Source organism: Apodemus sylvaticus, chromosome 20 (genome assembly GCF_947179515.1).
Source record: "Apodemus sylvaticus chromosome 20, mApoSyl1.1, whole genome shotgun sequence".
NCBI lineage: Eukaryota > Metazoa > Chordata > Mammalia > Rodentia > Muridae > Apodemus > Apodemus sylvaticus.
In genome coordinates, this window is record NC_067491.1 from 57,610,073 (window position 1) to 57,626,486 (window position 16,414).

Consider the following 16,414-nt stretch of genomic DNA (forward strand, 5'->3'; position numbering starts at 1 on the left):
TCATGAGATGTGATTTTCAATCTAGATCTTGCCTTTGTGTTGTGTTAGGTGTATCCAGGATTGGCTGTTATGGGAGATCTAGATTTGGATGGTGCCATGTTGCCTTGGTTTCTGTTGGTAATGTTCTCGTGTTTGCCTTTTGCCATCTGGTTACCTCTGGTGTTAGCTGGTCTTGCTGTCTCTGACTGTGGCTTCTCTGTCCTGCAAGCCTGTGTATCTGTACTCCTGGGATTCCTGTTCTCTCTGTGCACACTGGTATGTAGGCACTCTTGGGAGACGAGCTCTCCTGTGGTGGTGTTTGTGTATGTAGCTCTGTGGTCCAGGATCATCACCATGCTCCCAGGCCACTCCACACTCCTGCAGAGGGACCAAGTGCCCTGAGTGCAGTGGGCTCTTTATGATGCATCAGGAGACGTTGTCTTCACTATAGCAGACCCAAAGTCCCTGAGTGCTTCTGGTTCTCAAATGCTCTGAGTGCAGCTGATTCTCTAGAATGTATCAGAAAATGGTGTTTTCACTATGGCAGACCTGGAAAGAGTCTCCCCCAGTAGAAATGACAGGCAGCAGTGGCACATATTATCCTTTTATCAGATGTAGGGTTGGTAAAGATCTTGTCCCATTCTGAAGGTTGTTGCTTTGTCCTATTGACTGTGTCCTTTGCCTTACAGATAACAGGAAGGTCATGAAGAAGAAATATCAATCTGCGGATGCTTCACTTCTATTTAGACAAGAGAACAAAATAATCACAAGAGGTAGAGGGTGGGAGGGACTTTGAAGGAAGAGAGGAGGGAGAGAAAAAAAGATGGAGCAGGATCAGGTGTGGGAGGAGACTGGGGATGTGTAAAGAGGGTCAGGAAATTGAACGGAGGTCTGTACCAATGGCAGATGGGAACTGGGGGTAGCCAATAGGAAGTCCCAGAGCAAGGAAAGCAAGAGGCTCCCAGGACCTAATGGGGATGACTTTAGCTGAAATATCTAACAAAATATGGAGAGAGAAACTATAGAGACCATATCCAGAGGTTAGGCACAGCCCCTGGTTGATGGATGGGGTCACTCACCCTTCTTAAAATTTTAATGTACAATTACTCCTGTCTAAAGGAAATACAGGGACAAAGAATGGTACAGAGACTGAAGGAGAGGCCATCCATAGACTGCCCCACCAGGGAATCCATCCCATATGCAGCCACCAAACTCATTCTCTATTGTTGATGCCAACAAGTACTTGCTGATGGCAGCCTGATAAGGCTCTCTCCTGAGAGGCTCTGCCAGACCCTTACTGATACAGGCAAGGATGCTTGCAGCCAACCATCAGACTGAACATGGGGACCCCAGTGGAGGAGTTAGGAGAAGGATGAATAAGATGATGAGGTTTGCAACCCCATCGGAAGTACAACAAATCCACAAACCAGACCCCCCCCCCCCAGAGCTCTGAGGAATTAAACCACCAACCAAAGAATACACATGGAGGGACCATGGCTCCAGCTGTATTGGTAGCAGAGGATGGGATTATCTGGCAACAGTGGGAAGGGAGGAACTTGGTCCTATGAAGGTTTGATGCCCCAGTATAGGAGAATGGTAGGGAATAGAGGCAGGAATGAGTGGTGAGTGGGGGAGAATCCTCATAGATGCAGGGGGAGGGAGGGTGGGATAGGGTTTTTTTTTAATTTACAGAAGTTTTTGCTTAACTGTATCATTCACCTACACGTGCCTATACATTCTTTTAGTTATTATGTTGTACAACCTTCATGGCAATCAAACTAACAGGAAAATGCAAGCACGTCTACACTACAGAACAATGTATTTATTCTGCCTTAAATTGTTTTATTGATTGAAAATAGTCCCTGCTTATGATACATTTGTTGAGTGACTCCATGAAAGAAACATAGAGACCCCCACAGCATATGATATGTTCTTTGGAGAAATGGGGGGAATTTCTCTAATACCCTCATGTCAAAAAAAGAAAAAAAGAAATGAGTTGTTAAGAGGGCAATGAATATGAATTATATACATATACATATACATACACATACACATACACATACACATACACATACACATACACATACACATACATCTACATATACATATACATATATATATATATATATTCATTGTTCCAGGATGGATAAAGAACAAATCATTAACCTGATTTCTACCTTGAAATTAAGTTATGCATCTGAAGTAATAACTTCACCTTGGTAGTAGGTTACACAACAATGTGACACAAATGTGACACAAGGGTATGCAGGAGTAAACTGGCCAAGTATTGGTATGTAGACATGCATGTATGAAAGATAGAATTGTCTCAGAACCCTAAGAACCATACGAGAGTAAAAAGTGAACTTAAGACCAATACTATTAAGTTTTTTGGAGCATGGTGCACCTTTAATTAAGTTCATCAGTTCTTGGTATGGGTCTTTAATGTGTATTTATATTTTTCCAACAATGATTTCCTTTGATGTGATATGTGGGCATTATCTTGAAGGGCTCTTGAATAAATTCTTTCTTTGTAAACATTTTAGGCCATAAACACAGAGGCAGAAAGCAACACTGGGGTATTTCAGTCTTGGAGTAATTATTGTGATTCCTAGTGGAAATGAAAGCATGTCCTTTGATGCTGTAACCTGTTTGCCACTGAGTGAGGTGACTCATATGGATAGCCTGAAGGATAAAGTGCCATAGAACTCTCACAGGGTGAATGGAAGGATCCTTGCACATATCTCTGGCTGATTAGAGTGTAATATTCGGTCATCATGTCAACAACAACAGTGTAAACACACACACACTCACACACACACAGGCACACACATGCAAACACATATGAGCACTGAATATATATATATGTAACACACCATAGGTTGTACCATTCCACGACTTAGATCTTGGCAGAAAGATCTCTTAATATGCTCTTCTCTTGGCTTTTTATCTTCTGGTTTTTACAGATGCGAACACCCATCTGGATCATTGCAGCCCCTTTTGGCCTAACAGAATCAGAACATGTACTGCAACATGATGGGTCTGTGGTCATTGGTGCATTTTTTCCTCTCATAGGTGACACTGCTTCAAGTTTAAAAATAGATTGGAAAACATTACCTTTGGGCACATCTAATGATTTATGGTAAGTGATTTGTATCAACTCATTTTTAAATATTCATTTGTCCTACTTTAAGTGTGGATTTGAACCTTATTCCAAAAATTTCTCCTCATGAGGTTTCCTTCATATATTCCCTTCCAAGTTCCTCTGTTTAATTTTCTTTTCTTGATGACTCCTTATGTCCTCTCAAGTGAGAAGAGAAATATGTCATTACAGAGTTTTGTGTTTCATATTTGGTCATTGCAGTTTGATCACCTTTCACCATGCTGTCTGTAATTCCTCAGACTGTGAGCACATTTCATGCCAGTCCTGTACTACAAGGGATGTTGTCAGTAGCCTGACACAACACTTCAGAGAATCGCGGAGTTTCATTTGTGATTGTATTAGAGCAGGTAATACCTTTGAAATCTGTGACATTGTAATACCTCCTCAGGTTCTAGAGTGATAAGTGTTGCTTGTGTCAGCTGACACAGATTTGAATGCAGTGATGGCAGAAGTAGAAATTTATCTCTCTTCACTTTTAATTTCTATCCTTACCATTTTGCAGAGTATTGAAAGCTAATATTTTTAATTCATATGATTTCAGATTTTTATCCATTACAACCTATTTAATTTATAAATTTCCACTATGCAATACTTGATTTCATGAATTTATTCATACAGGAATATTCTGAGATTATGTCACTGAAGGCTCTTTCCTAGACAGTCTAATATCTGCAGGAACAGCAGATCTAGACAAAGTCTGCTTCAGCTTCCTTGGTAATCTCAGACATAAATATCAATGTACAATAATTTTTCAAGGAAATAAAGTGTATATTGTAGCATGCTGAAATTTCTATCAGGGTATATATAAACTAAAGAACTGAATAGAGAAACAAAGTACACACTCAACTCTGAATTCAACCTGGGGAAGGAAAACTGTGCAATGAATGTCCTGCTTCTGGTTAGATGCTGGAAAATTGCTGAATGTCTATGTGGATTTAGTCTAAGTAGAAACATTGCTAACACTTTGCTAGCAAATTGGTAAGTTGATAAATTGTTAGGTCAAGACAGTGTAGAAGGGAAATGATTCAGAAATAAAACATCATTAGGTGAAGAAGACATCTTTTCATATTTTGAAATAAATTTTAATATTAAAGATGATCAGAGTAATCCAAAAGTTCACAACCAGCTGGAATATTTCATGTGGCTCTCTAAATGCCCCAGGTATGTATTTTTTTTAACTTTGCAAGAACCATGGATGCACTTGATAAATCTTTTACACTGTTGTGCAGTTGCACCACGTCAGGAACCACTTTGCACTATGCCCCATGTCTGTCCAGACAGTGTAGTGGGAGCAATCTCACTGCAAAAGCACATTTGCAGTAGAACAGCTCATCAAATGCTAACAAGTGGAAAATGACTTGTCAGATGATTTAACAGGATATGAAATAAGACAACAGAATTTGGGAAGTGATTTCTTTTTTCATGTATGATAAATATATGTATAAAGTATAAATATATTAAATATATTTATATTCGCCTTATTTAATGTAATTTAAAATTATCTAGTTTTCTACAAGAAAGGGTATCTGAATATAAAGTATTCATATAAAGTAAATATAGAGTAAGATCTATTAAATTTCATTCATGCTTCTGATTAAATCTTTTATAATAGAGTGATGTGGTGCACAGTCATTTTGAAAAAGGATCTTTCTGATATTCTTCCTTTTCCATTTCTATGTGCACAAGTGCAAGTGTCAGGATCACAGTGAACACAATGATCATGTGCTTTAGAGTGGCTAGAATTATGAGCCTTAACACTGGAGTTTCAATATACGTGTGTGTAATTGAACTCGTTTTCTGATTTTTTATTATTAATCCAATTTGCAATAGTTTAGTGGAAGGTATTTTTTTAATCAAAAAAAATATTTTGGAATCATAAACAGCAGGCAAGCATGAAAACCCCAAGCTGAAGTGTTTCCCAATAAAACGAAGTCTACATGTTTGATCCATTTTATATACTGGTGTTTAAATAACTAACTTTTTTCAGCAAAAATATTGCTAGTGATGCCTTCAGTTACAAGGATATTTGGTGGATTTCAAATTACCCAAAACATCCTAATCATTAAACTGTAGTATTTTTGGTGTAAGGTGATTTAAATTAACAAAATAACATGACAATAGTACTGTGGAAGTGAAAGTACATAGTAATAAACAAATAGCCCTGGCTGTCATGGAACTCACTCAGTAGACCAGGCTGGCGTCGAACTCAGAAATCTGCCTGCCTCTGTCTCCCAGAGTGCTGGGATTACATGTGTGTGCAACCACCGCCTGGCAAAGAACAATTTCTTTATACACACATGACACTAATATTTGTTACATTGGGTCTATTCTTGCATTGTCCCTTAATCCCTATTTCTTACTTGCTCTCTCCAAATCTGTACCTCAGAACTAATCCACTTGTCAGTGAGAACATGCCATGTTCATCTTCCTGGGTCTGGGTAAGCTTGCTCTGGATAAATCTACTTCCAAATTCCATGATGCTCTATTAAAGAGTTGTGTACTATGGCAGTGTGTAAACTTAACACATTTTTGTCTGTTCTTTGACTGAGGGATATCTAGATTGCTTCTGGTTTCTGGCTGTTATGCAGTAAGTTGCAAAGAACATGGTTGAGCAAATGTCCTTGGGCACAACTGTAAAATATTTTGATGTATGCTCAGAAGAGGTATGGTTGGCTATTGAGTTGCTGATGGACAAGGTCACTGTAGAAGTTTGCCATGAATGGAGGAGCAAGCACATCCTTTCCTTGAGGTCCTCACCAGCCTCAACTGTCACTTTTGTTTCTGATCTTAGCCAAGCAGACATGTGTAACATGAAATCACGGAATCATTTTGATTTACATTTTTCTGTTGAATTTTGAACATTTATTTAAATGTTTCCCAGACACTTAAGATTTTTCTGTTGAAAATTCTGTTTAGATCTGTACTGCATTTTAATTGAAATATTTGATTTGTTGTATTCTAGTCTCTTGAGTACTCTAAATATTTTGGATAATAGCTATCTGCAAGAAGTGGAATTGGTGAAAATCTTTCTGCATTCTGAAGACTGCTGTTTTGAACAACTGGTCTTTCCTTGGCCTTACCAAACCTTTTTTATTATCATTTTATTAGCTGTGATAATGTACAGCAACTGCATCATTGGTGTTCTGTTCAGAAAGTCTTTCCTCTTCAATGCATGCAACGGTTTGCCCTAATTTCTCTAGGATTAGATTCAGTATTTCTGGTCTAATATTAATATCTTTGATCTATTTGGAATTTAGGTTTGTGCAAAACCTGGATGTGCAACTAATTGCATTCTATAATAATTGACATCTAGTGAAACCACAACAATTCATGGAAAATACTTTCTTATTTACAATTGTATAATTTTTGGATTTTTATCTGAGATCAATTGTCCATAGGTGTATGGATTCCAATAAGGGTTTTTTCATTTAATTCTATTAATAAACCCGTTTGATGGTTTTATTACGATTGCTATGTAGTACAGTTTGATATCAGGGAAAGTAATACCTTGGGATTTTCTTTATTGTACATAATTGTTTTATCTACAGTGGGATTTTATTTCTACGTATGAAGTTACATATTCTTTTAAGTTTTGAAATGTATTCTGTTGTAATTTTGATAATGATTAAGTTGAAACAGGAGATTTCTTTTGATTAGAAGGCCATTTTCATTATGTTGATCCTACTATTACATCAGCTCTTGAGATCTTTCTGTCTTCTGACATCTTCAATTTATTTTCAATGACTGAACATTTTTATTATACATGTTTTTAACTTGCTTGGTGTTTGTTACCACAAGATTTTTTATAATTGTGGCTGTTGTATAGAGTGGTTCACTAGCAATTTCTTCCTTGGTCTCCTTATTGATTCCATATAAGATGGTTATTGATAATATTTGGTTAGTTTAGTATATGTGACTTTGGACTCACTTATTTATATTATCATATCATCTGTGAATAGTGATATTTTGATAGCTTCCTTTTCAATTTGAATTCCCATAAACTCCTTTTCTGTTTTATTGTTCAATCTACAACTTCAAGTACTATATTAAATAGTTCTGGAGATAGTGGACAGCTTTGTCTTCTTCCTGATGTTTGAAGAATTGCTTTCTTGGATTTAGGCTTGGTGTAAACTGGCTTTCTTAAGTGTATGTCCCTTATACCACAGATCAGTAGAAAACTATTTATCTTTAAAGGTTTCTCCATGTTTTCAAATGCTGTTTCAGCATTTAATGACATGATTATGCACTTTTTTCAGGTTTTTCATACTGTGGATTACATTGAAAGATTTGTATATATTTAACCATTTCTTCATCTCAGAGATGAGACCCGGTTGATCATAGTAGATGATGTTGTCAATGCCCTTTCAGTTCTTTGCAAGTCTTTTATTGAGTAGTTTCACCTACTTTCAGTAGAAATTTTTCTACAACAGGCTTTCTTATACTCTGTGGTGTTTGGTCATTAGAGTGTCAGTGGCATCATAAAATGAATTGGGCAATGTTCCTTTTGAATATATTTCTAGGAAGATTAGCATTAGTCTATCTTTGAGACTCTTGTTGAATTCTCCTCTAAAACCATCTGACCTTCAGTTCTTCTTGTTGTTGTTGTTGCTTTGCTTTAGTTGAATGATTTTAATGACTTCTTCTATATCCTTTGGGGCTACAGGTCAATTTGCACTGCTTATCTGATTTTCATTTAACTGTGGTAAGTAGTATTTATGAAGAAAACTGTCCCTTTCTTTTACCTCTTTTACCAATTATGTGGAAGAAGGGTCTTTAAAGGAGGAACTAATGATTATTTGAATTTCTTTGTTATCTTTGGTTGTTTGCCTCTTTTTCTTTCTGAATTTGTTAATTTGGGTACAGCTTTCTTGTCTTTTAGGCAGTTTGGATAAACATTTTTTTTCATCCTGTTTGTTTTAGAGAATCAACTCTTGTTTAACTGATTGTTTTGTTCTTTCTGTTTCAGTTGTAATAATTTCAGCCATGTGTTTGACTATTTCCTACCATGCAATTATTTTGCATGTGTTTGCTTCTTTTTATTGTAGAATATTCTGGTGTGCTGTTAAGTTGAATGTAGAAGATCTCTCCAATTTCTTTATGAAAGTACATACTGCTTTAACATTTCCTCTTAGCACAACGTCATTGAGTCCCACAACTTTGATTATGATCTGTATTCATTTTCATTGAATAGCAACAAAGTTTTTAATTTCTTCCTTTATTTATACCTTGATCCAGTAGTTATTCTAAAGAGATATCTTCAGTGTCCATGAGTTACTATGCTATTTGTTGTTCTGTCATTGATGATAGCTTACACGTGATGTCATTGTTGATAGCCTGTTAATTAGTATTTTCCTGATCAAATATAAAGGTTTATTTCAATGTTTTTATGAGTTTAAATATACTTTGTGAATAATTATGTGGTAATTTTCTAAGAGTGTTAGAGGAGGTGCTCAGAAGAAAGTATTTTCTTTTGTGTTTGGGCGAAATACTTTTTAGTTATCTGCTATGTCCATTTGGTTCATATTGTCTATTACATCTACAATTTCTATGTTTAGTTTTTGTCTGGTATGTCCAGACTATTGGTGAGCGTGGAATATTGAAATCTTGCACTACAAGGGTGTGAAGGATGATGGGATTTGAGCTTTAGTAATGTTTCTTTTCAAATATAGGTGCCCTTGAATTTGAGGCATAGTTGTTGAGAATTGAAGTATACTATTGGTAGATGTTTCCTTGGTAAGTATGAAGTCCACTTCCCCATCTCCTTTTGGCAATTTTAGCTGGAAGTCTATCTTGTTAGACGTGACCTTACTGATCTTCTTGGATATTGGTTTGGAAACCCCTTCCAGGCCTTAATTCTGAGATAATTTTTTTTATCTTTGATGTTGAATAGTGTTTGTATTATGCAGCAAAGTAACATCTTGATTTTGTAGTCATTTTATTTGGTTGTGTTGTTTTTCAGGGAATTATGTCCATTGGTAATGAGAGACAATGATTAATGATTATTAACTCTTGTTATTTTATTTTAGGTATTGATGTTGGTGGTAGGGTGGAGTGTATGTTTGCTTTGCTGCTTTTGTTATGCTGGTATGAGATTATTTATTGCCTGAATTTTCAGGGCTACATTTGACATTCTTTAGTTTGAATTTTTCTACAAGTACATTCTGTACTTTGTCTTTCTCATGGTCTATCTCGTTTTCTTCATCTATTGTTAGGGAAGGTTTCACTGGGTAAAATACTATCCATGGATATCTGTGGTCTCTTGGAGTCTATATGAAATCTTCCTGGGCCCACATGGCTTTTAGAGTGTCTCTTAAGAATTCTGATGTAATTCTATTTGGTATGCCTTTATATATTACTTTCCATTTTCTCTTTTAGTTTTAATCTTTTTTTGTATTTCTTCTTTTCGTTTGTGTACTTAGTGTTTTGATTATTATGTAGCAGGAATGTTTACTTAGCTTGTGTTTTTGGTATTTTGTAAGCTTCTTGCATGATTATAGGCAACTCTTTCTATAGGATATGACATTTTTATTCTAAGGCTTTGTTAAAATATCCTGGATTTCTGACATGGGGATTCTCTACTTCTCCTATTTCTATGTGTGTAAACTTTGTTTTTTATATTGTCCAAGATTTTTCCAGATGTTTTGGGTCTGGAATTTTTTAAAATTTAACATTTTATTTGAATGATATATCTATTTTATCTATGCTGTCTTCTTTTTTCTTATACAAATACATTATTTATCATTTTTTGTTTATATTTATAATGAGAATTCCCTTCCCAGTTCCACTTCCACAAAGCTCCCAATCACATTGCCCCTCACCCCCCTACTCTTTACCTCTAAGAGGGTGCTCCTCCACCCACTCACCCCGTACTGCCTCACCAGTCTAGCATCCCTTTACACAGAGAATCATGCCTCCTTACCCTCCCTTGATGTCAGAGAAGGCCATCCTCTTCTCCATATGTATCTGGAATCATGTCTTGGTTCATGTACAATCTTTGGTTGCTTGTTTAGTCCCTGGGAGGCCTGGATGGTCCAGTTACTTGATGTTGCTCTTCATATGGGGTTGCAATCCCCTTCAGCTCCTACAGTTCTTCCCCTTCTCTTCTATTTGGGTCCCTGCATTCAGTCCAGTAGTTGCCTGTTAGTTTCTCCATTAGTAATAATCAGTTGCTGGCATAACCTCTCAGAGAACAGTCATATCAGGCTCCTTCCAGCAAGCCCTTGACATCAACAATATTGTGGGTGTTTGCTGCTACAGGTAGGATGAATTCCTCTCGTGGTGGCCTCTAGATGGCTTTTACTTCAGTCTCTCTTCCATTTTTGTCTCTCTCTTTCCTTTGGACAGGAATATTTCTGGGTTTAAAGTTTTGAATTACATGGGTGGCATCATGATTCAACTGGGGGTCATGACTATCCACTGGAGGTTGTGTGTAGAGGTTTTGTATCTCTTTCTTGGATATTACTACTAAAGCCATCCCCGTTGCATCCTGGGAGCCTCTCACTTTTCTGGAGTCTAGGACTGTCTTCTGGTTGCCCCAATTTCGACATCTCCACTGCTACTTGTTTCTGTTTTATTTTCTGTCTTCTCCCCTGCCTCTTCTATTACCTGTTCATGCCCCTCCTTTTTGCCCTCCTGCTCCTCTATCCCTCTTTGGTTACTCCTGTTCTCTAACTCTGTTGGTTTGCTTTATAGTTCTTTAATTATGTTTAGGTATGGAATTGAATTCCGGATCTCTCCTATACTTTTAGCATGAGGGGGTGTTTTATTTTGTCAAAAGTTTTTCAGGATCCAATGAGAAGATCATGTGGGTTTTTGTTTGTTTGACATTGTTTATATAATGGATTAAGTTGATGGATTTCCATATATTGAACCATCTCTGCAACCCTGAGATGAAGCACAATTGATCATGGTGAATAATCATTTTGATGTGTTCTTGGATTCATTTTGCTAGAATTCTATTGAATATTTTTACAGCAATATTCATCAGGGAAATTGTTAACTGTTCTGAAATTCTCTTTCTTTGTTGGGTCTTTGTGTGGTTTAGCATAAATGAGGCTTTACAAAGCATAAATGAGGCTTTGTAAAATGTATTGGGTAGTGTTCCTTCTGTTTTATTTTGTGAAAGAGTTTGGGTTTATTGGTATTAAGACGTCTTTAATTCTGATAGAAATCTACCCTCAAATCTTCTGGCCCTGTGCATTTATTTATTAATTTATTTTTACTATTTTTTTATTGAGTATCTTCTTCATTTAGATTGCCAGTGGTAAAACCTTTCCCAATTTACCAACTCCCAAAAGCCCCCCTCCCCAAAGATTCCCTACACCTCCTCCCACCCCCTGCCTCCACATATATGCCCCTCTACCCGACACAGTCCCACCTTCCCCCCCCCCCCACATTCCCCCTGTTCGTTTCCCTTTGTTGGGGCCTCTATTGAGCCTTTACATGACCAAAGACCACTCCTCTCACTGATGCCTAACAAGGTCTTCCTCTGACACATTTTTGGCTGGAACCATGTGTACCCCTTTGTTGATAGTTCAGTCCCTGGGAGTGTTGGGGTGTCTGGGTGTCCGAAGTCATTGTTCTTCCCAGGGGTCTATATACTCCTTCAGTCCTCGGGACCACCCTCCATATCCTCCGTTGGGGACCACAAGCCCAGTCTAATAATTGGTTGCTAGTTTCTGCCTCTGTATTTGTAAGGCTCTGGCAGGGCCCCTCTGGAGACAGCCATGGCATGCTCCTTTTGGTACATGCTTCTTGTCGTAGTATCAGGGTTTGGTGACTGTTTATAGGATGAATCTCCACGTAGGGCAGTCACTGGGTGGCCTTTACTTCAGACTCTGCTCCACACATTGCCTCCCTTATTGCTCCTGTGAGTATTATGGATACAGAAACTGTGGTATATATACACAATGGAATACTATTCAGCTATTAAAAACAGTGAATTCATGAAATTCTTAGGCAAATGGATGGAACTGGAAAGTGTCACCCTGAGTGAGGTAACCTAGTCACAAATGAATGCACATGGTATACACTCACTAATAAGCGGATACTAGTCCAAAAGCTCAAAATAAACAATTTACAATTCACCCAGAACAGGAAGCTCAAGAAGAAGGAGGACTTAAGTGAGGGTGCTATGGTTCCTCTGAGAAAGGGACTTCCAGTTTTGTTGAGTATAGTCTATGGTATTAGGACCTGATAATTTCTTTAAATTTCCTCCATCTCTGTTGCTATGTCTCCCTTTTCATTTATGACATTGTTAATTTGGATACTCTCTCTGTGTTGTCTAATTAGTTTGGCTAAGTATTTCCACTATCTTGTTGATAAAGAAACAACAACTGCTTTTGCTGATTCTTTATATAGTTCTTTTTGTTTCTACTTGGTTGATTTCATCCTCGAGTTTGATTATTTCCAGCTGTCTACTCCTCTTTGGTGTATTTGCTTATTTCTGTAAGAGAGCTTTCAGGTGTGCTGTTAAACTGCTAGTGTATGCTCCCTCCAGTTACTTTTTGGAGGCACTCAGAGCTATGAGCTTTCCTCTTAGCACTGCTTTCACTGTGCCCCAAAAGTTTGGGTATGTTGTGTCTTTCATTTTCATTGAATTCTAAAAGTCTTTCATTTCCTTCTTTATTTCTTTCCTGACCAAGTTAACATTGAGGAGATAGATGTTCAACTTCCATGTGTACACGGGCTTCCTGTTTTTGTAGTTATCGAAGATCAGCCTCATTCGGTGGTGGTCTGATAGAATACATGGGATTAACTAAAAATTCTTGGATCTGTTGATGTTTATTTTGTGTCCAAATTATATGGTAGATAATTTGAGAAGGTACCATGGTGAGAAGAAGGTTTATTATTTTGCTTTAGGGTTAAATCATCTGTAATTAGCAGTTAAATCCATCTGTTTCATAAATTCTGTTAGTTTCACTGTGTCTCTCTCTTTAGTTTCTGTATCCATGATCTGACCATTGGTTAGATTGAAATATTAAAGTGACCCACTGTTATTGTGAGGTTCACTGTGTGCTTTGAACTTTAATAAAATTTCTATTATGAATGTGGGTGCCCTTGCAATTGTAGCACAGATGTTCAGAATTGAGAGCTCTCCTTGGAATATTTTTCATATGTTGAGTATGAAGTGTCCTTCCTTATCTTTTTTGAAAACTTTTGGTTGTAAGTAGATTTTATTCAATATTGGAATCGCTACTCCAGCTTCTTTCCTGAGATCATTTGCTTTGAAAATTGTTTTCCAGCCCTTTACCCTGAGGTAGTTTCTGTTTTTGACTGTGAGCTATATGCTTGCTGTATGCAGCAAAATGCTGTATCCTGTTCACATATCCAGTCTGTTAGTCTATATCTTTTTATTGGGAAATTGAGTCTATTGATATTAAGAGATGTTAGAAAATAGTGATTGTTGTTTCCTGTTATTTTTGTTGTTAAAGATGAAATTATGTTCTTTTCTTTTGGGTATCTTCTTTGGGGTTCCTTGAAAGAAGATTACTTTCTTCTGTTTCTAGGGTGTAGTTTCCCTCCTCCTGTTGGAATTTTCCATTTGTTACCCTTTGCAGGGCTGAATTTGTAGAAAGATAGTAGCCTGGGCTGGCATTTGTCTTCTCTTAGGGTTTGTATGATATCTGCTGAGGATCTTCTAGCTCTCATAGTTTCTGTTTAGAAGTCTGGTGTAATCCTGATAGGTCTGCCTTTATATGTTACCTGACCTTTTAAACTTACCGCTTTTAATATTCTTTATTTGTTTTGTGCATTTTGTGTTTTGACTATTATGTAATGGGAGGAATTTCTGTTCTGGTTCAGTCTGTTTGGAGTTCTGTAGGCTTCTTATATATTCATGGGCATCTCTTTCTTTAGGTTATGGAAGTTTTGTTCTATAATTTTATTGAAGATATTTACTTGCCCTCTCTGTCGGGAATCTTTGTTCTATTCTATACCTATTATCCTTAGGTTTTGTCTTTTCATTGTGTCTTGGATTCCCAGGATGTTTTGAGTTAGGAACTTTTTTCATTTTGGGGTTTCTTTGATTGTTGTGTCAATATTTTCTATGGTGTCTTCTGCACCTTAGATTCTCTCTTCTATCTTTTGTATTCTGTTGGAGGTGCTTGCATCTATGAGTCCTGATCTCTCTCCTAGTTTTTCTATCTTCAGTGTTGTCTCCTTTTGTTTCCTTTGTTGTTTCTATTTCCATTTTTAATCATGGATGGTTTTGTTCAGTTCCTTAACCTATTTGGTTGTGTTTTCCTATAATTCTTTAAGGTATTTTTGTGTTTCCTCTTTAACACTTTCTACCTGTTTTCCTGCATTTTCCTGTATTTCTTTAAGGGAGTTATTTATGTACTTACAGTCCTCTATCATTATCATGAGATTTGATTTTAAATGAGAGCCTTGATTTCTGGTTTGTTGGTGTATCCAGGGCTTGCTGTGGTGGGAGATGTGGGTTATCCTGATGACAAGTAGCCTTGGTTTCTGTTGTTTATGTTCTTCCCCTTGGCTCTTGCCATCTAGTTATCTCTGGTGTTAGTTGGTATTCTTGTCCTTGATTGTGGCTTGTCCCTTCTGCAAGTCTGCGTGTCAGCACTCCTTTGATATCAGTTCTCTCTGGGAGGAATTCTCTCTGTGGCCCATGGTTAACTCTGGGCAGTGACTGAAATCCAAGCGATTCTATCTCACACTTCTCCTTGATTCCTGCGATCTGAGGACTCTGGTCAGTTCCCTCAGAGAAGATTGGTAGTCTTATCACTGCTCATAGGTTTGTCATCACTACTTGGAGACTAACTCTCTACTGGCAGTATTTTGGTATAGAGAGCTGGTGCACAGGTTCAGCTCTGGGATAGAAACCAGAAGTGAAACTAGATGTTGTTTGTGGGCAGGGAAAATATCCTGTCAATGTTGCAGCTTCAGAGCTTATGTGGGCTTCTATGAGTGCTCATCAGTGAGGAAAAGCAGAAATCACCAAATCACTTGAGGCTAGGCGTTCATATGTTATTCTGACCTCCAGACCTGACTGTCCTCTTTAGCAGTGAAGTCCTACTATGTTGACTCCTTTCTTTCTCCTGTATTTTAGAATCATTTAGTGGAGAGCATCTAACTTAGCCAAAAGGTCAAGAAGCGATAACTTAGGTACTTTTAACAATATTTGTGACTTCACAGTGAAATTTTTCTACTTTTTCATTTTCTTTGAGATAGGGTTAATGTATATCCAGGGTTGTCTGGAAGCAAGATATAGACAGACTCATATGGAATTTACAGATAGGCCTGCTTCTGCATGTTTAATAAGGTTGTATGTAGTAGACTCATGCACCCACCAGTGGTATAGATAATGACAGATGCTTTTCAATATTTTAAGGCATAGGAGTTTTAGGTGAGCAGATTACCAGAAAACTTTGAAACTCTCCACTGTAATACCTGCCACTATGTCCTGGATGTGGTCCACTTTACTTCTCTGCTCATCTTCAGGTCCATCCAAAAACCACAGTGTCCTGCTAGCAAGACTCCCACCTTTGATTTCTGCTTTGAAGTATCCCTATATCTCCTGGAAGTTTTGCTATTCACTTTCTTCCCAGCTATTGGTAGTCAGATATATCTTACGTCTTACAGGCAAGTGAGGAAGGATGAATGTTCACAAAATATCAGGCCACTGATGGTCTGTAGAAATAGCAAAACCAAGAACTGACAACTAAGCCAGTGCTTTACTCCCTGAAAGATTAGAATTCAGCAATCCAATAATAGTGACAAAACATCACACAATGTGCGCCAACATAGAAATTTGCCACCAATCTTGATCCTTTTCCTAGTTTTCTTTCTTTCTTTCTTTCTTTCTTTCTTTCTTTCTTTCTTTCTTTCTTTCTTTCTTTCTTTCTTTCTTTCTCTCTCTCTCTCTCTCTCTTTCTTTCTTTCTTTCTTCTTTTTTTTTGGATTTGGTTTTTTTTGAGACCGGGTTTCTCTGTTCCCTGAGACAGAGTTCCTTGGCTGTCCTGGAACTCACCCTGTAGACCAGGCTGGCCACAAACTCAGAAATCTGCCTGCCTCTGCCTCCTAGAGTGCTGGGATTACAGGCGTGTGCCACTGCCACCCAGCTCCTAGTTTTCTTAAGGAGATGAGTCTGGGATAGAAGAAAAAGCCAGAAACCTAGTAAGCTTGAGTATGTCTGAGACCCTGGCACCCTGGTACCCAGGCACCCACCAGAGATTGTAGGCATCTCCTAACTCCCTACTACATTCCTGAATTGGATACTTGCCATATTTTCCACATAAGGACATAAGACATGTGATC

General features: G+C 37.6%; 1 protein-coding gene across 1 annotated transcript in view; it reads left to right on the forward strand.

Moving 5' to 3' along the window:
- Nucleotides 1-2,903: 2,903 nt before the first annotated feature.
- Nucleotides 2,904-16,414, forward strand: part of LOC127670621 (vomeronasal type-2 receptor 116-like) — a 42,804-nt gene continuing 29,293 nt past the window's right edge. The window contains exon 1 of the mRNA XM_052165094.1: nucleotides 2,904-3,118. Coding sequence (XP_052021054.1) covers nucleotides 2,904-3,118 — 215 coding nt within the window. The remainder of the gene's footprint in view (nucleotides 3,119-16,414) is intronic.